The 10909-nt window shown below is 41.8% G+C and overlaps 1 protein-coding gene across 1 annotated transcript; it reads left to right on the top strand.

Annotated features, from left to right (window-relative positions):
• Positions 1 to 28: 28 nt before the first annotated feature.
• On the top strand, positions 29 to 2514 carry LOC120787652 (pleckstrin homology domain-containing family G member 1-like). Its single transcript, XM_040123311.1, is given in 3 exon segments — positions 29 to 658; positions 1366 to 2028; positions 2031 to 2514. Coding segments are annotated over 3 exon segments (1617 nt in total). The 5' UTR covers positions 29 to 36; the 3' UTR covers positions 2363 to 2514.
• The last annotated feature ends 8395 nt before the right edge of the window (positions 2515 to 10909 follow it).

Below are 10909 nucleotides of genomic sequence, written 5' to 3'. Positions count from 1 at the left end.
GTAAAAAAAAACAACCCTAAATAGAGCCCCCCTGTAATGAGTCCCCAAGCAGCCACCCCTCCAACCGAGAGTTTCAGTCCCCCGGCACATCAGCCTAAATCCCCACCCATCAAGTCCACACCATCATTCACCATTCCAGTCATCCACCTCCCTGATCTTCAGAGTGAAGGCACTACTGAAGAAGAACACCACAGCCCTGCTCCCACTTCACAACCCCTTCCTGTGACCCCAGAGCCCCTCCCAGGCACAGTGAAGAGCATCCGCAACAGACTGGCTCGCCTCAGCAGCGGCAGCGTCCGCCTAGAGCACGACGACCTGGTGGAGCTTCCTCAACGAAACACCTCTGAGAGAGAGAGTCCTCTCAAGGACCTTCATAATTTGTTTCCAGGGGAGCTGGCAGGTCTGGACTCCCCCCTGGCCTCCTCCTTTCTCCTGCTGGGTGAGTCTGTGGACTTCTCCCTGGAACTGATGGATAAAACAAAAAGCAAGGTGTTCCTGATGGCACGGCAGTACAGCCAGAAGATCAAGAAAGCCAACCAGTTGCTGCGCATGAGGAGCATGGACCCTGGAGACTCTTGTAGTGGGACCAGAGCTGAGAAGAAGCAGAAAGACTTGGCAGCCATCTTAGAGGAGAAGAAACAACGGGGAGCAGCCATAGGTAACTCGGAACGATAGTTTCTAAATCTGGTATTGTTGTTAGTCACAACTAGAGATGTATTGATCTGACCAACACTAACCCTCTTTCCCAATGCCTATTCCGATACCCAAACTCGAGACATCTGCCAATACTGAGCGCCAATTTGACAGAAGTGCTCTCTTTTCCCCCGAAATTCAAAATATTTAAACTTTCACACTTCATGGAAGTTATTGCAATCATTGTTTTGTAGGGTAATATAAAGCCTCACATCACATCAGAAATATAAATGGAGACAATCATACAACATCGTTCTTTTTATGCCTATGCAAATTTTCTATTTTTTGTGTTTTTCTGCCACAAACCTTATTTAAACTTTACACAGGTTTACTGTTTTGGTTCACTTTCACCACTCTCACCATTAGCATTGTTTGTAGCTGCAACATGCGGCTCCAAGCATGCAGTGTAAAAACTCTGAAAAACCCATTGTATGCTACCTGCCCAGCACCAAACAGCAGACAGACAACGGTAGAGATTAGGTGGTGAATATAGTGGAGAATTTAAACCATTTGCTAAGTGCGATATATTAGGTCAGTGTTGTGTTCAGAGCCTTTTTCTGCTGCCCCCAAATTGCCAAAAAAAATCAGACAGTGCAGGTTTAAGAATAAGACTGAATAATACAAACATACTGTATTCTCACCTTCTTTACATCTTCTGTGTTCCCTCCTCAGGTGCAAGAATAGCAGAGTACTCCAAGCTCTATGACCAGGTAATGCTTAAGGATCCTCCTAGCCCTGCTGGTCAGACCTCCGCTACCCCACACCACACACATCCAGGGCTGCCGTCCTCCTCATCCATGCCAGAGACCACCCTGGAGGAGGACTGGCTCCACTCAACGTACAGCAACGGAGAGCTGGCCAGCTTTGTCTCCTCAGCCAGCAAGGTGGGGGATGCTCGAGCGTCGTCCACCCCGCAGCGAAGACTAACATCTGCCTGCTTCATCCCTTCTCTCAAAACTTTCCCTCCTCCACCGACCACCCCGCCTTCCCAGAGGTGGAGTTGGTGCATGTCGGCGCCAAGCGAGAAAGAGGAGCACGTGTACAGTTCCATTAAGAGACACCGTCTTCGCCCCCCTCTGAAGTCTTCACCATCCGGTCACTGTCAGTCGGTCAGCTCTCTGGGAAGCCAGCAGCAGGAGAACAAAAACCAGTCTGAACTAAAATGTGACAGACCCACTATGGATCGATCCACAGACAGACTTCATGGCCCTAGTCTGGGCCGAGCTGGCCGACAGAGTAGCCTCCCAGAGCGGCCTACCCAGAGACCGTCAGACCTCACCTTACACGACGGTCAACAGGTGGTGGTGCTGAATCGGGCGTCTGCACTGAGCATACTCACGCCACCCAGAACTACCTGGCCAACTTCAAGGACAATGGGGAAGATGACGATGACTATGTTGAGATCCGCTCAGAGGACGAGAGCGAACAGGAGCACGACAGGTTGGCGCAGAGAAATGGCAGCTCAGCGGTTCTTTCCAATCAGAATCGGACTCTTGTCCAGTCCCAGAGTCTGCCGTGCACCCCGGTGCGCTCCTGTGACCCGCTGAGGTCTCTAGACCGTGAGCATTTGGAGAAAAACCTGTGGAGCGAGCCGCAGCAGAGCCAACCCAACATTGTCCAGTCTCTGAGGGAGAAGTTTCAACGTCTGAGTTCCAGTAGCTTTGCCTGAAGCTACACAACAACTAAAAGCCAAATATATACATTAACATACAGCATGTAGAAACAAGAGGGGCACTGCTGCTTTGCATTGAATACATCATACATCATACACCACAAACAAAAACAAATATTACACGTTATTAAAGGTAACAGACATCTCAACATTGACCAGAAGTCATTTCTTTGATATCATTTATATCTGTAACAACTTCTGTGAATACCTATAATTTCTGTTACAGGGCTTCAAAATAAAACAGGTGATAGGTTACTATTAATGGTCAAATGCCACATCAAAGCATGCATGTTAGCTGCCTTAGCACTTCCTGGTTCAAACAGTCTTCTCATGTATGTTTCAAAGAGTAGTGATCTGGTGCGGAAAAGTTAGCAAGAAGTGGTCAAAGCGAAAGTTGTTTTAAAAGGTATTCAGTATGACTGAATGGGTTTTGATATTCAAAGGAAGTGCAACTCTTTTAGCCTTGTAGAAATAACTGGAATCATATTAATTGATTCTGCAGGAGGACTTGTGCTAATAAACTGTCGTACAGATACTGTAGTTCAGGATATCTGTTTCCGACTGTAAGCACTGAATCTTTTCTTTGCCCGACATTTCAAACCGAAGTGCAAGTCTCAAAAATCAGATGATCTTTGGCAGATGTTAACTCCGGAGTACCTGAAGTTCCTCGTCAATCGTGGGGTCTTCCGTTTAATTTGCTCTTAAGGTTATTTTTAACTGCATTTTCAGCACTACTTCAACCTGTAAAGGAGGGGAACCACGGCGGTGGCTAGTGTTTTTAATTGTGCTTACACTATCAAACAGTTCTGAACAAGCAGCAGTAGTTCAAATTTGCAATTGTCACATGTGCTACTCAGGCTAGTTTGTCACTTTTAACAGCTTTTTAGCAATAATTGTAACAAAAAGGAAGCAACTGTAAAGAAAACATGGCTATTTCAAGTTCCAATAGGTTAAGTTCAACAAGACTTAGACCAGTAAGTCTATACGAACTTCACTTCATTTCATTTCACTCTTCCTACCACCTTTGTCATCAATAGGGTATCGTGCTTTAAAATCAAGAGAGAATGCTGATCTTTTAGATAATCTATAAGAAACCATAGGACTTCATATTTATTTTGAATCTGTGCTCAAATCAGAGATGTTTCTACATCCATGATGTAGAATGAAATGTGCATCTCCACAAGTGGTTGATGGTTTGCTTGTTTTTTTGTTGTTTTTTAAAGTCATACTGAGTTTAACCTTTGTTTTCAAGAGGGACCACGAGGGAGAGCAATAAGGAGAGTTAGTTAAAAAACTACAGTACTGTATTTGGTGTATATTTCTTTTTGAAATTCAAATGGATAGTCAACTGTAGGTTTACTTTGTTTACGTTATGGGACACTCCCAACCGTCACACTACTGATACTGCATCCACTGTCACAGAAAGTCACTTCAGTAAGGTTCATACAACACTTGACATTGTTTTCTCTCCCCTTGAAGCGCACCCAGTATTTACCGCACACTCGCGGAAACGGTTTATTTACTTTTAAAAGATCACTAAATGTGTCCTGTTTATTTGAAAGCATCCCTCTGTTATTGCCCATTATCACTATTACTTCAAGCCACAGACGGGTTGTAAATGACAGTAAAATGTATTTATTCAAAGATGGTTTTATTTTCATTTAAGAACACTCACAAAAATTTGAATCAGATACTGTAAATATTTTCAGAAATGGTATTTCTATTGCTATCACGCGCTGCCTAATTACAAGTTCCAAATCACTAAAACGCGTGAAAAGTGTAAAAGCACAAAGTCATGGCCTTCATATCAGGAAATGTGCATCCAACACAAGTTAGGAATATGAAGTATGTTTTTGTCTTTTGTTTTTTTTTGTACATTTTTATCCTCTGTTTTCACTGGTGGGGATTGTCTTTCTTCATTGACTCTTTTTTTTGCACTTTTCTGTCTTTTTTACCTTTTATTTGTAAACACTTTGTAAAGATGTACATTTTAGGAAAGTTATTCTTGTATGCCATAGGTATGCTATATAATGCTTTCATGTTTAAGTTAAATGTACTGTATTTTTTTAACTGCCTCGTTGTCAACAAAACAATGTACTGGAGGCAATAAAATCAGATTAAACTTATCTTTGTGTTAATGTGGTTATCATTGAATAACAATGTCATCACATTGAATATAGTACAGAGCAGCAGTCGTTGACCAGTCCTCAGTATGAACTATTCACTACTTACCCTGTCAAGAAGAACTGAGCCATCTAATACAAGCATAGCAGCCTGTAAATATGATGATAAAATTTGTTTGAAGAGATGTGACCAGGATATGTACTGAACACAGCATTTTACAGTTGAAAAATAATTTGTCAGTGCTCCCTGTTGGACAAACTTTTTTATGGCAACACACTTTCAAAACGATCTCAACCAGATCTTTGACATTTATGAACAGCGATTTTTTTTTTTTTTAACTACTAGTTGTATACTTGCAGTGGTTGAGGAAGTACTAATACCATGCTGTAAGAATACTCAGTTACAAGTAAAAGTCCTGCATTGAAAATGTTACATAAGTAAAAGTATGTAATCAGAAAAATGTACTCAAGAGTATCAAAAATAAAAGTGTTCAGTGCAGAAAAATGGCCCCAGTGATTGATTTATCATTAGATCATTATTATTTATGCATTACTGTGTAAAAATGCTGAGAAATGGCCTTCACCGTTAGGCTACCAAGAGACACGTTCAGACAGTCTGTATGTATGACAAATGTATTCAGTTTATTGTCATTTAAGACAGAGCAGAGAAAAATTCTCACACTTGAGAAGCTGTCTTAATGTTTAATAAAAAAAAAAAAAAAAGAAAATACAATATATACAATATAATACAATGGACTTTTCAAAGTGCAGCAGGGGTGACGCAGACTGTGGATGCCGTTCGTGGGGAGTGAATAAAGTACATCTCATCCACCTGTGGCAGGATGCAGGTGCCATACTCAGGTACAGTCACTGGGGTGTCCGTGTGAGGCAGCTTCACCCGGACTGTCTGTGAGGTAGAAGGCTCCATCACGAATGTCTGAGTGTGAGGACCGCCCATTGCACATGTATGTGAGGTAGAAGGCTCCATCAAGAATGTCCGAGTGTGAGGACCGCCCATTGAAAGGGTCTACAAGGTAGAAGGCCCTGTCTGAATTGGTGTCAGACGGGGCCTCTTGGCTTGCTGTGCGATCTGCTCGGGTTTAGATGCAGACGCTGCAATACAAAGACACAAAAACACAGATCAGTCCACTGAAACTTTATAAAATTCTTTCAAAACTAGATGCTGCTTCTCAAACTTGCATCGAGTATTATCTCCCATGTGGTCACATGTCGTCTAGTTTTTAATCACATTTGGCATGAAAACACACTGTGACCCTCTGAAATACTGTCTTACCTTTAGCCCTTTTGGGAACCTTAGTCCTGATCCTCTTTCTCTTTTTGCCCTACACGACAAAACAAACACGTCAGACTTTCCATCTGATATCAGCTGATCAAAACTCTTGGCACCGTGTGGCATCATTTAGTGCAATGATGCAAACATGTATGAGGTGTGTGAGCATAGTGTACATACATAGTTGTCCCTGGGGGACCACTCAGGGAAGCGCTGAGCATGGAGCCGCCTCTCCCTGTCAGCTTCTTCATAGTACTTGGCCTGCTCCTCCATTGATAGAGACTTCCACTGTGGACACAGGACAACACACTGTCAGTGCACAGAGCGACACACAACTACATGCAACTACAGGCTGACTTGTGCACAAACACAAGCATAAAAAAAACGTATTAACAGATGCACACAGATCCACATTAATAGGTGCAGGCCCTGCAATGCAAACTCCCACTGTTTGTTTCTGTCATAAAATGCGGAAAATTCCTTTCCTGGTCACGTGAAAATAACTAAAAAACATTCTCTTTCGAGAAAAGAACAAAAATTACTGTCAAGGTGACAGTAAGGTGACAAGACAACACTTTTAGAAGCGTTGTCTTATACACTGCTCACTGTATTACTGCAGAAAGCTTTGAAATCTTTTACTAAACCGTGATGATGTTTGTGTGACACTGAGTGACTCAAACATACAGAGCAAAGACCCTTACCCTCTGTCCAAGGATGGCGTTTACAGCCGCGCTGTCCCTTATGTTCAGTTCGGCCACAACATTTGGCCTCTGCTCCTTCCTGAACAGCATAAAGGCGTTTGGCGGCTTCTTGATGTACGGCTCATCCTCTTGCTCCTGGCTCTCACGCCATCTCTTTCTATGGGAATACGGAAAAAAAACAGAATAAGGGCACGCATTACCACTGTGCAGAACTGTGAGTGAGGAAAGAAGTAGTTTAGAAACAACCAACAGAGTTGGCTGGGATCTTGGTAGACAAAAAAACAGACACTTGCAATCACAAAACCGCTGCAAGAAACAAAATATAAGGTGACTGTGATTTGATTATTAGTCTGGCTTTGTTATGGTCTTCCAGTCGGCGACCACTGCAACAGATCATGAGCCAGTCAGGCTGACTTACTGTGACATGTGCGTGTTCAGTGGAGGAGCAGCAGAAGCAGAAGCACAAGGAGCAAAAACATCGGTAGGAATCCCGTACACCACCTCTCCATTCCTGCATTAATAAAATCCGACAGATACATTAGATAACATAAAAAGTGTGTTTGAAGATACAAACAGAGGCTCATAGTTGTGTTGGTTTGCATTTATGTGTGTGTTACTTACATTGTTCCAATAGGAACCAGGTTCCCCTCAATGCCTTGAGGGAGTGTGACCACTTGCACATTGTTGCACTGGAGACACAAACAGACACAGAACAAGGGATTAGACAGGCTGCGTCATCTATGTCATCTGTCCACCAGGTGTCAGAGTCTCCCCTCTTTTTTAAGAGAAAGTAACCGCTTGAATGAACTGCAGTGGCACCCATGGAGTAAGACACTTCTGGAGAGCGTTAACACGGCAGTGTGTGAATGTTTCTGCAGAGGGTCACAGGATTTAGGAGTATGTATTCATTTGAAGATGGGACCACAGTAGAAAACGCTTGGCAAGAGCCTTGTTAATGCATTAATGCAGCATTTCATGACTCCCAACATGATTTCAACAAAATGTTACTTTTTAGTTAAGAGCTTGCTGTCAGAAAGCAAGTATCCCAAAGTGAAACCTAATTCACATCGAGTCACATCACTAAAAGAAAATCTTGACAGTTTTGTGGGTTTACTGATCTAATTCACCTGCAATTCAGTTTAATTATAAGGTGCACTGAAACTTCTAAAAACGTGTCATTTTTTTATCAAAGATCTGTGAACGGTCCAGCACTGATATCACAGCGATGCCGCTAAACCTGCTGTCTACTACACCGCATCTGCAACCAAACTGTGAAGATGCTTCAGAATGCGTGTGGTTAACCAGGGTCTTACGTGGTGTGGGGGAGCACTGGCGACTGCTGCTCCTGGGACGTTGTACACAGGCCATTGATATGGCAGGTACTGTGAAGAGAGAGGGAAGGTCAACAGGACCCGATACACAGTCAAAAAATCTCATGCAGTTTTCAATTTAAACCAACACAGAATATCTTGTCAGACACATGAGGGAGGCACTGGAGATTTTCTGCAAAGTGAAATTCTACGACACGCTTTGATACTTAGCATCTTACCTGTCCCTGGCTGTAAGCACCTGCCTGGCTGTGCAGGTGACCAGACTGCATGACATTCGGATCATACAGTGGTTCTTGGTAGACCATTGGAGCAGCCTGTCCAACATTCAGTCCAGGAGCATGCATCAACGGCTGATCAAAGCTGTGTTGATCTGCACCCTGGTGAATGCAACCGCCACTTCCTCCACTCATTATTTCCACTGGCTGAGAGTGGATGTCGAACCCTTGCTCAGCAGGGACGACGGAAGGCGGTTGATGTGGAGGTGTAGGTGGAGTTGGAGGGTTGGGTTCGTCTCCCAAAATCTCCTCTACCACCGCCTGGAAAGTGTCGAGCACATCTTCCCACTTCATCTCCTTTATAGTGAGTTCAAACTCTTCAGTGGGATCCATCCTTTTGAGAGATGTTGTTTCCCCAGAGCTTGTTCTCACTTGAAATCAGATTTGGATCTGACTGAGCTTCTGTAACATAAATAGAAAGCTGGTTTTGATACACTTTCACAAGTGCACACTACTATGTTTCTTCCCCTACTTTTCAGAGGGAAATACTAAATATTTTAATTTGCTACATTTACCTTTGCAGATAAAGATGTAATGCAGCTTATTTAACACATTGTAAAGCTTGTAAAATATGATGCATTATTAAAGATTAAACTATCCAACAATACTGTATATAATAACTGCTTTCACCTCAGCACGTAACATTTAAATACAGCTTTCATATTGATGAATAAGGATTAATAATCCATTAATATGATGTTTAAGGATATAAGACTTTACATTTTAGGCAATTTTGCTGATAAAACTTGTGCACTTTGAGTTCAGTAATATGCTGAATTTACTTGTAATGTGTTTACATTGTGGTATCGCTACTTTTACTTGAGTAAAAGGATCTTGATCGTTTAACTGTTGCTAGCCAAAACTAAAACTAGCCATCTGAGAACTTACCTAATGCGTTCACTGACGCTAGGTTTTCTAACAATCGTGTCTTTTCGCTTCGAAATGTGGATTTTGTGTCTCCGGTTTTCGGCGAGGATTTCAGCTGTTAACTCTCTGAAGTCTACAGGTGAAGTGAGCCAACACAGTGACATATGTTGTGTCAAGTTCTATAGAATCATACCGTCATTATTGACCTAATGTTCCATTCGCGGATCAGTTCTCTTGGAATCCTGTCACGGCCTCATCCACAAGCAGTTCATACAGTTCACTGATAACCAATACAACCGCTATCAATGTCCCTGTATCCTCCTTGTTTTAGTCAGTGGCGGAATGTAACTGAGTACATTTACTCCCTTTTGAGGTAATTGTACTCACTGGTGGGGGAAGCAGTCAAGCTTTATAACCAAAGTAAAAGTATTATTACGACAATGTACATAAAAACAAGAAAAAAAAAGTACTCCCCTACAAGTAAAACTCAAAGTCCCACATACAAATGAAAAAGCACAGACATATCATCAGCAAAGTCTATCAAAGGTATCACAAGTAAAAGCCCTCTTGCAGTAAAACGCCGTCTATGATTAACATATTTTTATATACAACATTATTAGATTGTTAATACCATACCAGCAATGTGTAAGCATCGCTATATTGTTGTAGCTGCTTGAGGTAGAGTTAATTGTAACTACTGTACATTCTGTAAGGTAGTTTAGTTCAGTGGTTTCAAGCCATGGGGTCGGGCCCCTCCAAAAGGTCACGAGATAAATCTGAGGGGTCGTTAGATAATTAATGGGCGAGGAAAGTAGTAAATAGGCACAGTACGTCTATATATACACACACACACACACACACATATATATATTTGCACTGATATTCTTTGAAATGAATACAATCACACGATATTGTTTTTCAAGGATTTTTTAAATTTTTTTATTCATGCTTGTAAAAGAGGCAGAACCACGAGGGGAAAGAGGTGGAAACATTAAGTCTGCGTCTTTACACTGTATAATGATGAGACACATTTAAACTGGAAATACTTCAGGCAGAGAATACAAACCTCCATAGTTGTGGGATTATAAAAAAATAAACGTATGGTTGAATGAAATGAAAACCGTGAACACAGGGACTTTAGTATTGTTATCAGCACACTGGTAAATAAAATATAAATCACATAAAAGGGGCCGTTAGTTATTTAAAGGACAGTACACGCTCTGAGCGCTCTACACATGCATTCTTTCAAGACATCCTCAGTTTATAAAGTGTGTAGCGCTTAGGGCTGTGCTTGAAATGTAAAAAATAAGTGCCAGGATTCCCCTTATTCACATGTTGGCCAGTGTATCGGCCTGTATCGGCAAATCATTTGGTGTTACACACTGAATTTCTACAGTGAATAAAAGATACTGAGAGATTTGCTGATGTTTGACAACCATTTCAATTATTAGCAGTGGTTAAAGTGGGATTTGGCAGGTGAAGCAGTCAAATTTTATACTGAAACAAAGTATTATTACAACAATGTAAAAAATACTCCACTAAAAGTAAAACTAAAAGTCCCGCACAAAAGAAAAAGTGTAGAAGTATTATCAGCAAAATATATCAAAGGTATCACAAGTAAAAGCACTCTTGCAGTAAAACGCCAATTGTGATTGTAACTACTGTACATACTGTAAGGTAGTTTGGTCCAGCGGTTTCAAGCCATGGAGTTGGGCCCCCCCGAAAGGTCACAAGATAAATCTGAGGGGTCGTGAGATGATTAATTGAAGAGCAAAGAAGCATATACATGTGCACAGTATGTGCACACACAACATACACACACACACACAAACATAAAGTGTTGAAGTGTAAAAAATAAGTGCCACTACTCCCCTTATTGACATGTTGGCCTGTTGGCCGGTACTGGGCGATTTGCTGGTGTTTGACAACCATTTCAATTATTAGCAGTGGTTGAAG

This window comes from Xiphias gladius, unplaced genomic scaffold, assembly GCF_016859285.1.
Source record: "Xiphias gladius isolate SHS-SW01 ecotype Sanya breed wild unplaced genomic scaffold, ASM1685928v1 HiC_scaffold_384, whole genome shotgun sequence".
Lineage (NCBI taxonomy): Eukaryota > Metazoa > Chordata > Actinopteri > Istiophoriformes > Xiphiidae > Xiphias > Xiphias gladius.
The sequence above is the reverse complement of the archived record's forward strand: the minus strand, read 5'-3'. Positions and strand labels throughout refer to the sequence as shown.